This window comes from Labrus mixtus, chromosome 17 (assembly GCF_963584025.1).
Source record: "Labrus mixtus chromosome 17, fLabMix1.1, whole genome shotgun sequence".
NCBI classification, from domain to species: Eukaryota; Metazoa; Chordata; class Actinopteri; order Labriformes; family Labridae; genus Labrus; species Labrus mixtus.
This window is the reverse complement of record NC_083628.1, coordinates 9,182,781-9,204,093: the sequence shown is the minus strand read 5'-3', so window position 1 is coordinate 9,204,093 and position 21,313 is coordinate 9,182,781. Positions and strand designations below refer to the sequence as shown.

Below are 21,313 nucleotides of genomic sequence, written 5' to 3'. Positions count from 1 at the left end.
TTACACTTTTAAGGTCCCATAGAGCAACAAAAACCACTGAGTTACTATTTTTTAAGTTCTTTTAGTAAAGATTTTATCGATTGAAGTGACTCAGTATTTATGAAGCCTATATTTTATACATATATATTTAGTACAATTTTGCAGAAAGCATTATAAGCAAGGCCCCAAAGGCTTTGCTGCTTTTAAAAAAATATATTTTTTTGTACAGTTAAAACAAATATTCTCATTGTTCAAATTTTTGAAATTGAAAAGAGAATAGTGAAAAGAAACCGCAGGATCGTAGTCATTCCTGTGCAGAGATACAGATCCTCGAATGCTTCTTAAAACCAGCAAATTCTTCTCAAAATCTCAGTCTGTAATAAAAGTTTGCCTAGTTGTTAGAAAAAAAATCCTAAGTGGTACAAGTAATGATGAATATGACAAACACAAAGGATCAAATCTGCTTGACTTCCGGAGGCGTTTGATTCGTTGCGGATGACATCAGCTGTGGAGTGAGTGTGCGAAAAAAACACCCGGCGCCCTCTTCTCTCCCCGGTTACCGAACATGACACAATGTCTGCCGGTATAAAAAGCCAGGGCCACTCCTATGCACGCTCCACTTGTCTGTCTGGAGACCACTTCAGTGCTCTGCAGTAGCGAATAAAGGGGAGGAGGCTGCTGCTGCTGCTGCTGTTGTTAGGATCCGGCGTGCGTACGGGAGATACAAGAGAGAGAGATAGAGATACGGAAGAGAGGAGAGGATGGCTACCCTGGTAGAATCCGCAGAAATGGAGACTTTAGGTGGCCAAAGCAACACCGGGGCATCTCCGAGCTCCTCAAGCCCCTCGCAGCACTTTAACGACAGCAAATTTTACCTGCTGGTTGTGATCGGGGAGATGGCATCTGAGGATCACCTTAAGTGTGCCATTGCGGACATAGAGAAAGGTAAGATGGGGCTTTGGAGAGGTGGGTGTAGGCCACTAATAGCTGAACTTAAAACATTGATAACATCTTCCCAGCGTTATAGCTTTAAAGTTCCGGTTGTATCTTTAAAAAGCAAGGGTGCCTTTGTTTGTAAACGCCGGATTTAATATTAAAAAAAATTAACGCACAATTAACGCAAATAAGTGGTTCATTAGTGTCAACGAAACCTAATGTATGTGCTCACTATTTGAACTTCAGTTGATGTTATTATAATGGGGATATCAAACAGCCCCTCCCTGTGACATCCTCAGAATATTTCGCCAAATCAAGTCTTCAAATCATCTCTTCATCCACAGGTGCCTTTTCCGCTCATCCACTGTGTTTAAAATCACTGTAGCTCAGTTTTATTTATTTTTTCTCTGTCATATTAATGTTACAAGGCCGAATTGTTGTCATCCACACACGTGGGCCAGCTCCTCGACCGCTTCTGTCTGCAGTGATTCAGCAGTAAATCTGCTCTATGCGTCAGTCTAATGCAGGGTCAATTATGTCTTCGGTCTCCCGTACAGCTGCGCGTTTTCTCTCCTGTAGCACCTTGCCAAAAGCTTTATTCAGGTGCGTCAGGCTTTTGTTTCAAAAAGAGAGGAGGGCAGCAGTTTACATTCGGGAAAAGACGGACGGGGTTAATAGCAGCTTTCAGTGTTTGTATTTTAAGAAAGCTTGTTTTACTCGCTGAACTAAATGCGATCTGTGTTTTTTTTTTTAAATGACTGATTGTCTGTGACAATGGAATAAATTGTCCACTTAATCGCGTGAGAACATCATCTCCATCATCACTCCGCATCCAGCTCTCTCATCCCTCACCGGCTTGTGGGCGTGGCTCTGTCCGCACTGCGGTCCCTACGGAAAGCCACAAGGAGCGATTTTCAACAGAGCAGAAGGGCGGTTTAGAAATGCTACAGCTGCTGTATGTGTGGTGGCCAGATTATTTTGTGTGTGAGGGGGAGGAGAGGGGAGGAAGGAGGAGGATATGGCGCAGTTTGAGTGTAGGTGTGTAAACAAAGCTGTTTGACAGACATGAAAACGATTTCAATCGTTTCATTTTAAGGTTTCAGCTATTAAGATAGCTTTAACTTCCGAAGAGTTGACAAACAAATTTATTTAGTCTACTATTTCGTTTGATCAGGCTATTATTACAGTTCAGGCCTTAGGCTGAAAGTTCACCTTTGACCTTGAAAGTGTGAAAACAGATTGCCCTTTTCTGAAGCTTTTGGTTTCATCGCAAAGTATTCCTCAGCAGGAGTTGCCTATAGTCTTTGTAGGATTGTAGTTTTTTTTCCTGAATACTTTAAGTTATTCCATTCATAAAGGAATATATAGAGTATACCACATTTCATTAGTCTGACCTAATTTGTATCGTCATGTTTTTATGGCATAATGCACCTTTAACAATATCTTATCCACAAAGCATTTATTTGAACTAAATGTTTGTAAAGGGATTCCCAACAATGCAAGTATATGATATATCTATGCATAAGGATCATTTTTGTCTGTCTTTAATGATCAGTAATTCTGCTATGATGTTTTAGAAACGTAAAGATCAGTCAAAGAAAAATGAACTTTTAACTGTTGTCATCAACGGTCCTAACATGGTTTGCATTGCCACACCTTTTGTTTTCAGTTTAGTCTCGCAGGCTTAAAAACCCTTTTGACAGAAAACATTTAAAGTTAAATTCAATTCTACAGACATCCGCCTTTGCAACTTAAAAAAAACAACATTATAGTCTTTGTTATTTTGTCTCTATTCCCAGTTAGTGTCATCACCTGAGGCCTTCAATTGACCTTTACTCTGCACATAAAGACAGGATGTTGCCACCATGTGCTGAATGGAGGGTCCCAGAGTGTCTGGTCGTTATGCCAAAACCGAAACTGGGCTATAGATATTTCCTATTATAGATTTGTTGTCCCTTGCCAATCCGGTAACAAGTCCATACATGTTGCCCCTAAAAGTTTGTCAATGAACTGGAGGCAGAGGATCACTTGAATAGATGTTTGTGTGTATGTGTGTGTGAGGGGAGGGGGTAACGCCTGTTGTGTGCATCGATTCATTCGACAGCCGAGAAAACATATGTTCTTCCTCCCCGGCGTGTTTTGCTTTTGCGGCCTTTTTCAAATTTCCTGTTGAGTTTATGTTGTGTCTGTGTCCGTTTGTCTTGCAGGGATTCGCTCATGGGACACAAACCTCATCGACTGCAACCTGGACCAGGAACTCAAGCTGTTTGTCTCCAGACACTCAGCCCGCTTCTCTGCAGATGTCAGAGGTAACGTTGAAGTAAAAGACATTTTCTATGATACTGTCACACTAAAAGAGTGATTTCTATGGTTCCAACCGTTTCGGTGCAAAATCTGAGTACATACACAAGTGTTTATAGCCCAATAAAAACACAATAATTAAGTCAAAGTCATTATGTAGAAAATAGTATTGCCTAACTACCTGATTATTATCACTGATAATATTAAATCAATAATAATAAAAAATATATAATAATAAAGTTATTTATTAATTATTATGTTCATATTTTGAAATGAGAGGAAATGTGACATTTTGACTTGTTGAGATACTCTCAATTGTTCATTTGACTTAAAGAACATAATGCTCAATTTCCAGTTAAAAGTACTTCTTAAAGGGAAATTTCCCATGTGACAATTTTTTTAAAATCTTAAAACAATGATTTTCTTGAATACATATTTTAATAAAAACCTGTTTCTGCATTTATCCAAAAACGAATATAATTACCTTAAATCTCTGCTTAAACCCGGCACCTGACTTAATATACTTGCAAACCACTGCACATTTTATCGGTGTCTCGACACTGTCAGCTATAACTCCTGTGCAGCACACTAAGCAGAGGGGTTTTATTACCTCTCCTTGGATCCGCCCTCTCAGCGTCTTGCTGCATGGAGCTCTTATAGCTGTATTATTTGCAAGGTAAGGGAGCAGCTCCATAAAGATGTAACAGATCCAGTGTGGCAGGACATGTGGGCCGTCAGTGGGCAGAACGGCCTTGGCGGTCAACAGCAGTTACAGGCCCTGCTTGGCTCGGCTCCATATTGAACTGACCAGCAGGGCTCCATGCTGCACAATAGATGGATCCAGCCGACCAAATGCACACTAAATCTGATGGCTTATTTTAAAGCATATATTAAACCACAGAATTGGGCTTACAGAGGGGAATTATAATTGCTTGAGATGGATGTTATACATGGTGATGTAAAGAGACAATCCTCTACACTCTTTTGTCCTCTGCCTTGTTTTTTTTAACCATCAGATCTTCCCATCCTCCATTCTTCTCTCTTTCTTCCTTGTGCACTGTTGCCTTGCAACCCAGTTCGAGATGCACAGTTGATTCGAGAGTAATTAGCACGGTTAAATCCCTTGTGGCAAATGTCCATGAAAATAAAGAAAGGAGGAGAAACAGAGGACCTGGGGAACAGAGAGGGTGAGGGGCAAGACTGAGAAAGCAAACAAGGGAGCAAAGGAGGAAGGGGGTTGACGCAGGAGAGACATAAATGATAACTGGGTAGATAAGAGGCAAAAAAAGTGACACATCTGAACGGTGAATTAATGAAGTAAAGACTGAGAACTGAAGCTGCATAATCAGTTACACTGAATTATATAGCCCTTTAAAGTTTTATGCCTCTGGCTTTTTGCTAAGTCTCTTTCTCAAGGGAAGGATTCCAATTGGCTTTTAGCTTTTTACCCTGTACCCTATTTAATTACCTACTTTATGAAGGGGTTCCTAGAAAACTACAATATTTAGCTTGACATTGACAGACTTTTGTGTCCATTGAAAACAGGTCCTCTGCAAAAAAATATTTCATTATTAGAAATGCCATGTTTGTATAAACACTTTAATTTACCCTGGAATGCATGTTAAAAAGAATAAACCTTGTTTAGGAGAAGTTGATCATTTTGGGAAAAATGCCTAATTGCTTGTTTTTGTAAGATGCAAATCTAAACCATCTTTATGTCTATGTGCTGAATATGAATCTAAAGGAAGCTGCTAAATAGTGAAAATCGGAGCTAAGAGCTAGCCGAGGTCTGCCTGAAGAACTCTACCCTACTCCATCCTACCCACTCACTTACTTACACAACAACTTTTGTTTGTTTGTTTTCTTTTGTTTTCCAGGAGCAATCATTTATTTTAGTATTGACAAGAGGTTTTAATAAGATATTGCATCTGGAGTTTTTTTTGTTGTTGCCTTCAGATCAGAGCCTAACTGGATGTTACTCTGTGTGTCAAGTCTTTATGCTAAGCTAGGCTTACTAGCCCCCGGCTGTAGCCCTGTATTTTTTTTTAGAAATACATAAGTGTAGGGTATCAATCTTCTCACCTTACACACACAAAGAAGGCAAAGTCAATTATTAACCCTGATATTTCCTGCTATTTGTAAAATTGCACAAAACCTTAATCACATAATGAGATAACCTTGTCAGAATGATTATTGTTGATAAGGGGGCAGTCTGTGGTGCCTTTATGTAAGACATAACTTTAACTACAGTTATGGTAAAGAAAAAATCCTGAAATATCTTTATAAGCTTAGTTTTTCTGAATGTGTACCTATTAGCCTTTACTGCCTTCATTGTTAGAGCTCAGTGCTCACAGGAAACACAAACCTGCTGGTGGTGTCTCGTTGGAGGACAAATACAATTATCTGTCTGCTTGATAGATTACATGACGTCCATCAAACTGCCATCATGTGCAGGAAGCCTGGAGCCCACAGAGAGGAGAAGAAGGGGAGGAAATAAGGGGTGAGGCTTTAGCCCCCATGTGTCTCCCTGATGGATATATGATACTGCTGGTTACATATAGATTTTCAAGGAATCAGAATTAAGTACAGGCACTCCTGAAAAAGCAAACAGAGAGTCAAAAAGCCGTCCTAAAAACACAAAGCTATTCACTGATCAATTGTAATAAATAACTGTGTTAACTCTCTAATTTTTTTATCTTATTTATCCTGACTGGATTAATTAGTCAAACAAACATCTACCAGTAAGCATCACTCCTCATAATCATGGATGGATGAATTGGAAAAGAAAAAGGTGCTGGGAAGACATACTATAGATATGCAATGGCCCTATCAAGGCAATCATTTTGATTTTAAAACTTGCAACTAAATAACTTGGTCAAACTTAAAACACTTGTTCCTTTGGGCCAATTTAAAACTCTGCCTTTGAATGCAACTGTTTCCATTATTTGTATTTATTCTGTTGGTGCATACTGTATGTATTCTGTTTTGATGTAATCCACAACTCGGCATGACCTCAATGAATTTCGTGTTTTAAATAAAGGTTGAACAAATGAATGATTGATGTAAGCTTTCAGAATGACTGTAATTGCCATTCTAGTTATTACAGAAAACCAATATTTTAGGGTGTGAATGTAATAATGACTTTCTTCTGACTGCCAGGTTGTCATTATTTTTGGCATAATCCTAAATACAATGTATGTTAAGGAGCTTACAACTGAATGTTATTTAGAGGCATTGAAGCTACAAAACAAGTGATTGACAGTTCTGTGACTCAGCTGGCTTAACAGTCTGATTAGCTCAATGTCCAGACATATTGCGTAGACTAGTTCCTTTTAATCCAGTGTGGGGATGCTGAAGTAAGGGTTAGGGTGACATTGAATCTGTGCTCAGGGGAGCCCTGATCTCTGCTTCTGAAAGTCACCACGACCAATTATTACGTTAAAGTGGAAAATGAAAGGACAGCCAGGTGAAATGTGCTGACACATTCAGGAAATCCACCTGAGCTGATACAATTATAATCCCTAAGTGCAGTGTGCCTTTTGTTGCAAAAGAAAAAGGAGACACTGAATTTAGCGATTCCACTGATCTATTTTTGGTGTGGTGCCATCCTCATTGATGTTCCCCTGTCTGGCTCAGTCCGTGGCAGACAGGCTATACCAGTCTTGCACTTTCTATTCAGCCAAAAGGAGAATGCTCAATGATGCATTTCACATTACCTTGCCTCCTGCTGAGACAGAGGCACGCTGGGAGGTGAGGATTTTGTATATCGATCAAGGTAATTGTCAGGGTCGATCAAGCTCCAGTGAACAATCTGGTTTTTTTTTTTTTTTTGACGAATTGGCCGAGACACGAGGCAATTTGGCATGGGGGTGGTGGTAGTGATGGTTATGCTGACTGCACCAAGCCTCACAGGTCCTTAACGCTTTACTGTATTCTCTGTTTCAGCGCATGAAAGGCCGGTGTAACATGCACTGAGACAAACAAAGGAAAACAAAAGGCTTTTCTATTACATTAGCAGTTCCAGGCATGGTTCGTGTACAGTGGCTTTTACATGATGACAAATAGACTTCCAAGACTGATTGTTCTCTCATTTCACAGAGCAGTGAAAACCTTCCCCTTTGGAAGTCTTCGTCAGTCTTTAAGGAGCTCTGTTCATCAGTTTAGGATGCTCTCTCCTCAGAACAGAACTGAGTGAAGCTAGTTTCTCTAATAGTCAACAGGGATTTTGTGATGATGGTTTAAGACCGACTCAAATGTGCAAACATCCCGTAGTTTAAGTAATTCTCAGTTCCTAGTTCATGTGTCAGCAACAGGCTTAGGGGGGTTTTGCTAGGTTAGGAGAGGTTCAATAATTTATATTTTTATCCACAGGGGATCAGGAGTGTTTTAATAAGATTTCAGGGGAATTCATTTAATAGATATCAAGATACTTTCCTAATTGGGGGTGCAGGTAGCCTAGCCGTGTGCATGCCCCATGAACAGCGGTCAAAGCCCTCGAATGCAGGGGTCCTGGGTTTGAATCCAACGTGTGGCTCATTTCCAGCATGTCATTCCCCACTCTCTCTCTCCCAAATTTCCAAATATATCCACTATATCCTGTCTCTCCAATAAAGTCATAAAAAGTCAAATATATATATATATATATATATATATATATATATATATATATCCAGAATAAACTATCAAATAGGAAAATTCAGGGGATTCATCCATGGAAACCATGAATATGTTTGACAAATTTCCTGGAAACCCATTTGATAGAGAAATATTGCCATCCATTGGAACACACAAATTATTATGAAGAAATCTTGGCACAGCTTGCATAGGAAACAAGTAAATAAATATAATTGACATCATCATTTGACAGGCATACCTGTCTGTATGTATTTAAATTTAAAAAAAAATACAAGCTTACAGGCTAAAAAGGGGCACATCTATTTTGCATGTGACAGTAATTTAACATTTTATTGTAAACCAACAAAATATAACATACATCCTAACTCACTCAGGTGTTTTTCTAGCATGCTTTTCCTCAGTATATAGTCTTTCTTGAAAACGTGTGGCAGCTTCAAGTCGTTCATCAATGAATACACTTATGTTGAGATCTTGAGATATTTTGAAAAATAAAATAGTAGAAAAAATTGCAGAAAGGAAACTGAAAAAAATGCCCTTTCACTTCCCTCCAGACATCAGACAGCTTATTCCAGACGAAAGGGTTTTTAAATTGCTGGGAAATAACCAAAGCAAGAGTCATTATTTCTACCTTCCATGCACTCCACAGAATATTAAAGGCTGTATAGAAGCCACTTCACTATTAACAGCAATGATTGAAAGACTTTTTCCATATGGAGTGACAGCCCTCTGGGAGAAGGAGGCGGGGTTAATGGCTATAGAGATCTTTTATGAGAATCTGCTATATGAAATATGTATGGCGTAATTGTCCCAGCAGCTAGATGTGCGCTGCAGAATCACATCCCAAGGGACGAGGAACAGTCTGTCTTCAAAAGTATGGTTCTGAATTCAAAGATTATATTCATACAACACCTTGCTGCCCTTTAAAACCTACAAGGAACATACTCTACAATTCTAAAATCATTTTATTTTTCTACAATTCATTTAACAGACGCTTTTGGCAACATTGCCTTTAGTTTTTACCTTGCATTTGGTTTTTACCTTAAATCTGGATTCCTAATATATAGAGAGAGAAGAGATAACAAGGTGAAGAAACAAAGACAGAATGTGGGATTGAGTGGGCTTAATTATGATGCAGGAGATCTCCTGCCCATGTGTCATCAGTTGGACAAGAAGGTTACCCCTTTGTACACAAAGACACACCCACAGTGGGATCAGTGTCATTATCACCATCAATCATCCAAAACCTAGGGTTATTGATCATGTTCCTGCCACAACCTGCTATTTATTTTTTATGTTACAGCTCTCTCATGAGAGGGAAATATAATTACAGCAGTGTGGTATAATAAAGCATATACCCCCACTGTACAGACAGAAGTAAGAGTTATTGGGTCTTTTGTCTGTATCAGCCTCTAGAGGCTGAACCAGTGAGGTCAAGTTGAGCTGAAATGATTAATTGAGTGATCAGCAGTCAGAATGTGGCATTTAATTGTAGATGATCATCAGTATTTGATCATTTCACATATTGTCATAGCAAAGCTGCAAATAATTCCTCCCATCAAACTTGTCATGAACGTTAGCTTGTTGTCTTCTTCTGTTATAATAAATTGCATATCTTCAGGTTTTGAACTACTGGCCAGACAGAACTAACCCTACCATAACCCCACCACCACCACTACCATAACTTAGCCCTAACTCTACCAGCCATAACACTAAACTAACCCTAACAAACCACAACACCCCCCAAGGTAACCCTAAACCCTAACTCAACTCTAAACCCTAGAGTCATCTTATGCTAAAACACAATTTTTAACATGTCTAACTCCAACTCTAACCCCCAAACTGCCCCATTAACACTTTGTCATTTTATGCTTAAACAGGTTTTATTTTAAGGATTGGGATTTAGGGTTTGAGAGGTGTGTTATACCTCTATCTCTAAAGCTCTCATCCATCTTAAGGATAAATAGCTCTACTCAGTAGAGGCCATTAACATTTACACAGCTATGTTGGAGCTGCCAGAGTGACTGTGTAAGACGAATGAGATGTTCTAAATTAGCTGAGTCCTGTCACCATCCCTGTGAACCTATACTCCAGAGAAGGGAAGATTCATAAGGAATAATTATAAAAAATACAAATTGTATCAAGGTTTTTCTCCTACCAACCACCATCATGAAAAAAGGGAATTTATTTTCCGATAAAATAAGGCAAAGCAGATCATCATTGTTGAAAGGCAATTTGTTGCCGTGATTAAATAAGATAACCTTGAAACTAGTTATTCATATTAAACTGTTTTCTTTTTTTTCTTTTAAGGGCAGAGAATTCTTCATCATAAAAGCAATGTGCTGGAGACAGTGGTGCTTATCAACCCTTCGGATGAAGCCGTCAGTACCGAGGTAATATCAGATATAATTGTTGTTGACAGTCTGTTATACTGTTGTAACATCCTACTCGTTCTTTCTCCAACATGCTATTTCATGTAACATCCTCTTATATAGGAGGGATAATCCACACATCCATTAAAGTGTACATTTACAAAGCAATTACAGCTTGAAAGGGGTAATTATTCAGCAATGGCCCATCCACCATAGTTAGCCAATTATGCTTCAGCTTAATATGAATGGCTGCTTGTTGCTCCTGGTTCGCATAAAAAAATAGGAGTGATTAGGAGCTCAAGGGACTTCACTAATGTCTCAGAAAAAGAAGTGTAGACATGTTCCTTTAGTATTGTAGTAGAGCTTTTGCTGCGCTTAGTAGGGAGGAAAGTCATTGCAGGGTCAGGAACACAGATGACACAAAATTTTGCCTTGTGTCACTGCTCCTATTCAGGGTTGTCTTTACCCCGCAGCTATGTCTGTAGTCAAACTGTGCTTTAATAATATCTCAGGGCACAACAGGACTGGCCTGGCCAGCTGCCTAATACAGCTGATGTTGCTGCAGTAGAAAAATAATTTCTAGAAGCAAGAGATGGGGGGAGGGGACTTTGCAGAGTGGCGGGAAAGAGAACAAATCAGCTAATTAGCTAATGGATGTGAGTGAAGTAAAACTGGTGAAACTGCAAATTCACTAAATCATTAAGCTGGTTTCTGCAACAGCAAGGCTTTGAATAAACCATTTCTGTTCTTCTTGGTTAAATTGTGTTCCACCAAAGTCAATGGTGAACTAAAAATAAATGTTTTTATAATTCTTTAATTTCCAGGCTCGATTGATGATCTCAGACACTGCCAGACACAAGCTTCTGGTTCTCTCAGGGCAATGCTCTGAAAACACTGGAGAACTGATTCTTCAGTCTGGATCTTTCTCTTTCTTTAACTTCATTGACATATTTACCGACCAAGAGGTGAGCCAAAATTATTTATCTGTTCCAAGAACAAAAAATTCAAAATAAGCCATGACATTTCCATATCACACTATAACTTGTGGTCAGTGATACTTTTTCTGCCATGAAAAAGTTTAATCCTCTGCTTTGGTTGATTGATGTTTAACATTAATGGATGGCTTTCAAAAATGTATGCATTTTGATTTTGAACTTTTTAATAAATATATGATATACAAAGACTATGCTTATGTCCATATGTCCATATACTGTAAAACTGTAAATTGAAAATAACTTCTTGTGTTATGATGGACTATAAGATGTTACAAATTAAAGTCCCTTGATTTTTCCCATGTACAGATTGGTGAATTGCTCAGCACCATTCACCCAGCAAACAAAGCCAACCTTACACTCTCCTGCCCGGAACAAGGCGACTGGAAAAACTCAAACTTGGACAAACACAACCTGCAGGACTTCATCAACATGAAATTAAACTCCACTCTTATACTGCCTGAAATGGAGGGGCTCTCAGAGTTCACTGAATATTTATCCGAATCCGTAGAGATCCCATCTCCCTTTGACATGTTGGAACCACCCACCTCAGGTGGTTTCCTCAAACTCTCTAAGCCATGCTGCTACATTTTCCCTGCTGGTCATGGTGACTCTGCGCTCTTTGCTGTCAATGGCTTCAACATGCTCATCAATGGTGGCTCAGACAGGAAGTCTTGCTTCTGGAAATTGGTGAGACACTTAGACAGGGTGGATTCTATCCTCCTGACACACATTGGATACGACAACCTGTCAGGAATTAATAGCATGCTGCAAAGGAAGGTGGCAGAGCTTGAAGAGGAACAGTCACAGGGTTCGACAGCTAACAGTGACTGGGTGAAGAACATGATTTCTCCAGATATTGGTGTTGTCTTTGTGAATCTTCCTGAAAACCTGGATAACCCTGAGCCCAATTACAGAGTTCGGAAGAACCTTGAGGAGGCAGCATTCACAAAGCAGTGTCTCACCAAGCTGAATTTGAGGATAGAACCATTGCAGAGGCCAGTTGGAAACAGTATAGAACCCATCATACTTTTTCAGAAAATGGGTGTTGGAAAACTTGAGATGTATGTACTTAATCCATCAAAGAACAGCAAGGAAATGCAGCACTTCATGAAGCAGTGGACAGGTAGTGAACAAGACACTGCTTCTATTCTGCTGCCAAATGGAAAAGAATCAGAATTCCCTGTCTCCTATTTGGCATCTATCTCTTCACTGATTGTGTGGCATCCTGCAAATCCCTCAGATAAGGTTGTGCGTGTTCTCTTTCCTGGAAATACCACCCAGCTACAGATCTTTGAAGGTTTAGAAAAATTAAAGCACTTGGACTTCTTGAAGCAGCCAGTTGTCACTCAAAAAGCAATGGCTTCTTCTTTGCCGTCGACACCGACACTAAAGCAAGCTAAGATGAAACACAGAACAGAGAGCAAAGAAAGCCTCAAGTCTACCCCTAAGCCATCACCAAGCAAAAGCATAAGGAAGGAATCAAAGGAGGAGGTACCAGAAAAAGCAAAAACAGATGCAGAATCATCATACGAAAAATTACAGAAGACAGAGAAAAAGGAAAAGCCTGTGCTGAAAAAAGAAAAGGCAAAGGCCCCGGAGAAGGAAACAAAATCAAAGACTGAGCAAACAGTCAAAAATGAAACTCCTGAAAAAAAGAAGATAGTTAAAAAGGAGACCAAAGTGATTGTGGAAAAGAAAAAGGACATTAAAAAAGAAGTGGCAAAGAAGGAGGATACACCCAAACAAGACGGTAAGAAAGATGAAAAAGTAAAAAAAGAAGAGGCAAAGAAAGTTGTAAAAAAGGATATCAGAAGAGACTCACCAATGAAGGAAAAGAAAGAAGAAAAGAAAGACCAGAAGAAAGATGTAAAAAGGCCCATGAGAGACATAAAAAAGACATCTGCTATGGGTGAAGAAAAGAGTCTATGTGCCCCAAAACCAAAGCCCTTTAAAAAAGACACTGCCTCTAAGAAAGATGCAGGAACCCTGTCAAAGTCAAAAGAGAGAGGGAAATCAAAGGTGGCAAAAGTAGATAGTGGTAAACTTGTGGCAAGTGCAGCTGATGTTACAGCAGATCCAGAAGCAGAAAGATGCCTGATGTCTTCACCAGAGGACCTCACAAAGGACTTTGAGGAGCTTCAAGGTGAAGAGTTTGTGGAAGATGATGCAGCTGTGCAACAAAAGCAGGAAGAAGAGGTTGTGATAATCCACCAAGAAGAAATAATGCAAACCAAAGAGTCCCCAGAGACAATAGAGTCTGTGGATGAAGGTATAACAACAACAGAGGCTGAAGGATACAGTGGAGAGACTCCAGATGAACAAGTTCCTAAGGGAAAGCTTAACGGTAGTGTAAGTGAGAAGTTTGAAGATGAAGGCACTGTAATGGAAGAGACATCTGAAGGAGCAGATTATGAAGAGAAGGGGGAGACAGAAGAAGTTTATGAACCACAGAGAGTGGAGCCAGAAAAAGTTGAGCCTTCTCCTGGTGAAGATAAACAACAAGAAAAGCATGATGACGTGAAACCGGGAGATTATGAAGACAACAATGATGATGTGACTAATAAAAATATAAGTCTACATTTAACTGGCAGAGAAACAGAGAAGCCTAATCTCTTTGTATCAGCCTCACCCAAAGTGTCCTCACCAGTTTCTCCAGCTGCATCTATCCATGATGAAATGTTTCCAGTTGGCTTTGAGAGCTCAGTGGCCTCAGATGATGAGAACAGAGATGAACCCCAAGAGGATTATACTGTCAACTCTGGCCACACACAGTCCACCATTGAAGTCTCCAGTGTGCCTACACCCATTGATGAAATGTTGACTCCCAGAGATATCATGAGTGATGAAATCACCAATGATGAGTCTCCATCACAGGATGTTGGCAAGTTTGGAACATCAGCATCTGGAGAGTTTGGTAGGACGACGCTGTCTCCACTTCAGGATATGCCAGGGTCAGATCATTCACAGAGTGGCGCCACAGAAGGCCAAGACTACAACCACTCCGCTTCCACAATATCTCCCACTTCATCAGTAGAAGAAGACAAATTTTGTAAGGAGTTTCCCTTGGGGGGGAAAGATAAAGGGTTTTCCCCAACTCAAGAATCATGTGATAAGTATGACACAGACTTGGCTAAACTTAGTTCAGCCTCCACAACATCCCCTCTTGTACGTTCTCCCTCAGTGGACCGCAAGGACAAGTTTGATTCTCCATCCCTGTTTGCTGCTCCAATTGAACTGTCCACAACACTTTCAGGGTGCAGCAAACCAACAGTTGATTCCTCCGTCAGCCCTGATGATAACACATTGGAAGGAGCTAACTCACCCCAATCATCAGGTCACACACCTTACTATCAGTCACCAGTAGATGAAAAGGCAGGAACCATACCACCTGTGTCAGAAAAGCAAGGACCAACAATTGTGGAGGTCACAAGTGATAAAGAGATCTCTTCCAATCGAGTAACCCCAGAGCCTTATGAGCCAGAACATGAAAGTTCCTCTCCTGAAGAGAGAGTAATGTTGTCTCCACGAAGCCTGCCACCAGCTGAACCTGACTATCTGAAAAAGACAGAAAAGTCCCCCTCTGACATAGATCAGAAGAAAAATGGAGAGAATAACCAATCAATATTGTCTTCAGCACATATCAACAAGCAGGAAACAGATACTAATCCTTTCACATCTTTCAAAGAAGAGAGTAAGATGTCCATTTCAGAAGGTACCACATCAGACAAGTCAGGAACTCCAATAGAGGAAGTGGTAGCAGAAGATACTTTTTCACATTTAGCCTCAGCATCTACAGCATCTCTGGCCACCAGCTCCTTGCCAGAACCAACCACCGACTCTCCTTCCCTTCATGCTGAGGTAGGCTCTCCTCACTCAACAGAAGTAGATGACTCCTTGTCTGTCTCAGTTGTTCAGACCCCAACCACATTCCATGAGGCTGAGGGCTCTCCATCCAAGGAAGACAGTCCAAGACCCATGTCTATCTCCCCAGACATCTCACCAAAGACAAAAGGCAGATCCCAGATGCAGGACGCAAAATCACCAGAGCATTCTACCATGTCAATAGAGTTTGGCCAGGATTCCTCTGACCACTCTTTAGCCCTAGACTTCAGTAAACAATCACCAGAGCATCCATCAGTAGGTAGCTCACGTGCGACAGAGAATGGACCAACTGAGGTAGACTACAGCCCCTCAGATGGAACAAATGGAAGACCATCTGAAGAGCATAGTTCATATGTTGAGAAATCTTTTCCTTTTGAAGAGAGCGATTCAGTTCCTGCAACTTCTGCAACCCCATCAGATGCCTCCCAGTCTACTCCCTCTGTTACAACCCCATGTCAAATGACAGAGATCCCACATGCCTTGGCTGAGCAGACTGATAAATCTCCAGTCACCCCAAAGACGTCCTCTCTCCCCCACTCTCCCTGTTCCAGTGGGCCATCTCCAGTGCTAGGAGGTCCCCCAGTTAAAGATAGCAGCAGCCCAATTTCACAGCCTGGGGAGAGCCTTTCCGACAAATCTGCAACACCTCTAAAATATGACAAGTCCCCCTCACCTCCTAAAGCTACTTCCCCGTTATCATCTTTAACTTTTTCAAAAGAAGAAACCTTTTCCCCGGCAAGGGAGACAAACCCCTTTAAATGTGAGGGTTCTACCCTTGAGGCGCAATCGCCCATAAGCCCCAAAGTTCCCTCCCCGTCATATCTACCTCTTTCCTCTGATCCGTGTAATTACAATTTTGCCTGTGGCTCCAGGGACCCAGCCTTCACCAAGAAGAGCCCCACTGCTCCATCCAAGACAGATGTTGACCTCTGCCTTGTAACTTCATGTGAGTACCGTCACCCCAAGACAGAACTATCCCCATCTTTCATAAACCCTAACCCTATAGAATATTTCATCAATGAGGAGAATGCCTTAGATGAGGAGAAGCTTCTGACAAAGTCTGGAGGAGGGCCCCCACCTCCAGGAGGTAAGCTCTCTGCCAAGCAGTGTGAGGAGACCCCACCCACATCTATCAGTGAATCTGCCCCCTCACAGACAGATTCAGATGTCCCACCAGGGACAGAGGAGTGCCCCTCGATTACAGCAGATGCTAACATTGACTCTGAGGACGACTCTGAGACTCTGCCAACTGACAGAACCCTGACCTACAGGCATGCCGATCCTCCTCCAGTGGCACTGAGGGACTCTGCTCCATCCTCAGGCCCCCACGATGTCTGTATGGTAGACCCAGAGGCCCTCAAGGCAGAAGAAAACCTCCACAATGCTAATACAGAGGGAGGGGAAAAGCCCAAGAAGAAAAAGCTCATGAAAAAGTCCTCCTCACCAGCCCGGAAGACTGCTTTATCAAAAGTGAAGGATTCAAAAACTTCCTCTCCTAAAAAGTGTGTTGGAGAAGGGAAAGATGCCAAAAATGCAACCAATACCTCTGCATCAAGAGGTGTGAAAAGTGTCACATCAAGTGAGTACCGTTTTCCTTAGTTATATCTGTAAGATACTTTACATAATCACTTAATGTTTTTGAGAACTTATCAAACAGAGAGGTACTATTGTTTGTCTTTCAGGTACTGGCAGTGGAAAGGTAGCAGGTGGTGCATTGCCCAATTGTCCTCCAATGTACATGGATTTGGTTTACATCCCCAATCATTGCAGTGCCAAGAATGTGGATGCCGAGTTCTTCAAACGAGTTCGCTCCTCTTACTATGTTGTCAGTGGCAATGATCAGACAGCTCAAGAGCCCAGTAGGGCTGTCCTTGACGCTTTGCTTGAAGGAAAAGCCCAGTGGGGAAACAACTTGCAGGTAAGGTTCAATTATTAGTCTGTCAATGATATAAGAAAATGTTTTACCCGAGTACCACATGCATCTGGTATCTTGTGTAGCTACTATTGTTTGTCTGTTTTCTGTGACAGACAAGCCTTACATCATTTTTATGCCATCAACTTAAAAGACTGGCATAAATTAATTTACATATTTATATTTCTATAGGTAAACTTTGGTAGTTATTCAACTGAACTCTATGAACTAAATGGGAAGTGGAGACCAAGATTTGGTTGTTCGCCTTTGACTTCTAATATATGAATGCTTGAGCTAAGAGACTATCCCTTTTTTCTGGTCTCAGGCCACACTGATCCCTACCCATGACACTGATGTGATGAGGGAGTGGTACCAGGAGACCCACGACAAGCAGCAGGAGCTCAACATCATGGTCCTGGCCAGCAGCAGCACTGTTGTTATGCAGGATGAGTCCTTCCCTGCATGTAAAATAGAGATGTAGGCCTGTTCAACAAGAGATCAGGTTGCTTAGTGACTGATAATGAGACAAATCATTAGTTGAGGCAGAAAACACATCCATGTAGCATTAAACCCATTTAAACACCTATACGATCAAATTATGCTTCTTGTGTACTATTTCCACAAAAATCAATATCTGCAATGAGAAACAAAACTAATACACTACGCTTTGAGGGGTGCCATGCAAAACACAATGTTTTCTATAAAACATCATTGACTTCCTCCAGGTGTTATTTTAAGTTATACATGGATTGAACTTGAAGGAAATTGGAGATTATAGTCCATGACTATGGTCATGCAGATTGAGTAATTATGTTGTTGTTGTTGCTGTATTGAGTTTCTTCTGCACCCTAGAACAAAATATCGGAGTGTTTTTAATCAATTTAATGGCTGTGTAGGAGCGAAATATCTCTTCCTATGGTATATTCATAAATAATGGCTGTTATCTACACCAAAGGACAAAAAACAAATTTTCTGTTATTGCCTTAGGGAGTCAAAATGAATGTATAAGAACTAGTGAATCTATCAGAAAAGTGTAACTGTACACTCCAAACGTCAACCCCAGTAAAAGTTACATAGTTAAATGATGGTAAAAAAAACAAAAACTTGAAAGAATACTCAACATCAGCAATTTTAATGATGTCTGAATTTATTGATGGGCAATTCAAAGTGCCCATGCCATTTTAAAAATGTTGCTTTTGTCTTTAAGTTTCCTGGGTTTTATTTGATTCAAAATGGATGTATGTTTGTGGGGTCTTTTCCTCTGGTTTATGTTGCTGCTGGTGTATGAACATTATTTATTTTGTTTCTTTTAATTCATTGTACTTGATGGTCCAGACTGCCTTTAATATATTAACACAACAAAAGTTGTTTCAGAATGCCATCCCTTAATGCCATCCATAAAGTCTTCTTCGCGATGCTTTATGAGGGTTGCCTTCTATTTCACATTGTCTGCTTTATTTACAGATTTTAAGTTGTTTCACAGAGAGAAAATCACGTCTTACTTCTCGTATCTGTTTTTATGTAATCACTGAACTGTGGGGAAACTAGTTCTTTCCAATTGTGGAGGCAGGATTTCATAAACCTTAAAATGTCTTGTTTTTCTAAAGCACTGTATTAAAATTATAAATATCTTTGTGGGCAAATGAGTGATTGGAAGACATGCATGAAAACATTTGTACTTTTTTCTCTTTTCTTTGCTTAGACTTGCATTAAGAACAACAGGGCTATATAGGATTATTTTACGATATTGGCAAGTTGCATCATCTCATGGTACACTTCTGCAACTCTGCATTTTTTAATGGCACTGTATCAATACACAACTTGACTTTGGATGGAGCACAGAGTAGGTTTTCAGGTTGATGTGAGCCTTTTGGGAGGCTGAACATTCCCTGTTACAAGAGAGATCTTGCTCTTTAGCCAGGATTAAAGGGAACAGCAGAGGGGAAGCACACAGAGATGAGAGAGTGAGTGACTTGTGTGTCTTAGATGTGAGTATGTCAAACTTAAACTTGACACTTTAAACACAAGCAGGACATACACCAAACTGCAGTACAGAAGCCACAGATCAACACTGACAGGCCAGCTTCCGGTTAAACAAATCACAACTTCATTATAACAGGCTTTGGGACTCTTTAAACAACTCAACAAGCTCACCAGGTATCTCTGAAATTATATCAGGTGTTTCTGACTTCACTATAAACCAGTTTTCCTGCAGGGGAACCTTAAACCAACACCCTGACCAACAACAAAACTACAAACTCTGAACTGACATTTCTCTTGAACGGACTTTTCTCTTTTCTCTGTCTTTTTTCTCTACACTTCTTCTACTTCTCTTTCAGGCTACTGTCTCTGCCTTTTCTCCTTATATTTCTCTTGGGAGAACTTTAGTCATGTTTGTCTGCAGCTGTGTGGTATATTTGTCTTGTGATCTTGCATCCTCTCTGCCTCTTTTCCCGAACTCATATGTAACCTATAGCGAATAGTTTCAAGTGGAAGTATTCCTTAGTGCTTTCTGATGTTTGTGTGCAATATTTCCTCTACCCATACAGTTCTGATGTAAGAGGGAACACTACTTAAGAACAAACATTCAAAAAGAACCACAATAAAATCTGTTGTGAAAAAAGTCCAATTGTGTCTTGGTCTTTTTTATTCGTTGTATTACATACAAACTGTATTAAGATCACTTTGATTCTTTGCACAATATCATGCATTTTTAAGGAACTTTTATGTTTGTGATTCTAAAACATCCCCTGTCATACTAACCTCTGAGAGGAAATATGTGAGGGGAGGCAAGAAATAAAGTTTGTTCCGTTGAAGTTTGGGTTAGGGGTTAGGTTAAGGGGCTTAAACTGTGATGCTCACAGTAAAACTGAAGAAATCAAAGACTGATTGTCTTGATTTTCTAGGCATATATGAAAGATGTTAAGATGTTTAAGTCATGCTGTGGGTGTCAATCAAAGATGAAATTGTTAAACAGTAATTTCACCATTTTCGAATGAATTTGTTATAATGCATTCATGTCCCCATATGATGAGGCCTAATTCATGTGGCTTTAAATGGTTATCAGCTTTTAGTGTAATGAAATCAGGATAGGAGGAACACAATTAGCTTTTTTCATCCTATTCAGGAGCAGCCTATGTTAAACTCAGTTGAAGATAAAGCCTGTCTTGCAGATTCTTTATTGTGCGTACCAGGAGAAAACATGCAATTAGGAAGCAAACTGCTGTAATCAGCACAAGCATGAATCCCACAGGTCCATATATAAGATAGAAATGCTGAGCTACAGGTACTGCTTCAAATGCAAAGGAAACCTGGTAAAAACAGTGAACTAAATAAGCTTTTAACAAATGATGACATACGATTTTGTTTAAGGTCATCTGGATTCAGAAAAATAACATCAATGTAGCTCCTCCAGTTTGTATTGAACTGAGTGAACTCTTACAGTAGATCAGACGCCCCAGAGAGACTGACTGAGACAGCAGAGACAGAACAGAGCAGAGCAGGGTAAGAGGACATGTCTCTGTAATTCAACATCCTTTTGGTGTGCAGTGAGGGAACCACGAGTCCACATGTCTGATGTCTCTCTGAAGGTTAACACAAAGCTTGTGAATCCGCCTCTTCAGCAAATATACTGTGCATAAGCAAGTGGAAATGTTTTTTATTTTCCTCGCATATAGTGTGCTATTATACACAAGATATGCAGATGAGAGAGCATCCCTGCTATTACCAGAACACATCACACTGCTGTGAGTGCTTGTGGTTTAGGAAAAAGTCAGCCAGTGTCTGAATATGTATGCATAGAAATGTAAAGCATTTGCTTTAAAATTGAAGGACACAAACCTATTTAAAGTCCTTCAACTCAAGGACAGTGACTTTTGAGCTGTGACACAGTAATCAGGAGCAGCTGTTATATTTCTGTGCCAAAACACTTTCAGTGGGGACATTTATTAATGATAATGGGTCACCCCAGGCATTTTCCAGAACCAAAGGGACGGGCACACAGGGATAAATCAAAGAAGATGTAAGAGCAATCCGGCGGTAAAACACAGTCTGAGTGCTAAAATAGACCCTTGAAAAACAGTATTTTTTCCCTGGTTGACTGTTGCATCATTTTGAGCACCCATACACAAAACCATCAACTTGTAGATATAGATACGCTATATGCTAGAAAATCTGTTTTTAAATACATGCAAACACATACATATGCATGCACAGAGAGAGAAACCAACAGAGACACACACACCTTGCAGGATACTATAAATTATACACAGCCCTGTGTCTGATTGGCTGAGCAAGCAATCTCA

General features: G+C 40.2%; 1 protein-coding gene across 1 annotated transcript; it reads left to right on the top strand.

Annotated features, from left to right (window-relative positions):
* Positions 1–533: 533 nt before the first annotated feature.
* On the top strand, positions 534–19,495 carry map1b (microtubule-associated protein 1B). Its single transcript, XM_061061103.1, has 7 exons — positions 534–924; positions 3,123–3,224; positions 10,159–10,241; positions 11,045–11,185; positions 11,522–16,676; positions 16,780–17,015; positions 17,335–19,495. Exons 1-7 carry the CDS (start codon positions 741–743, stop codon positions 17,488–17,490), a joined length of 6,057 nt encoding a protein of 2,018 aa, XP_060917086.1. The 5' UTR covers positions 534–740; the 3' UTR covers positions 17,491–19,495.
* Positions 19,496–21,313: the final 1,818 nt, after the last annotated feature.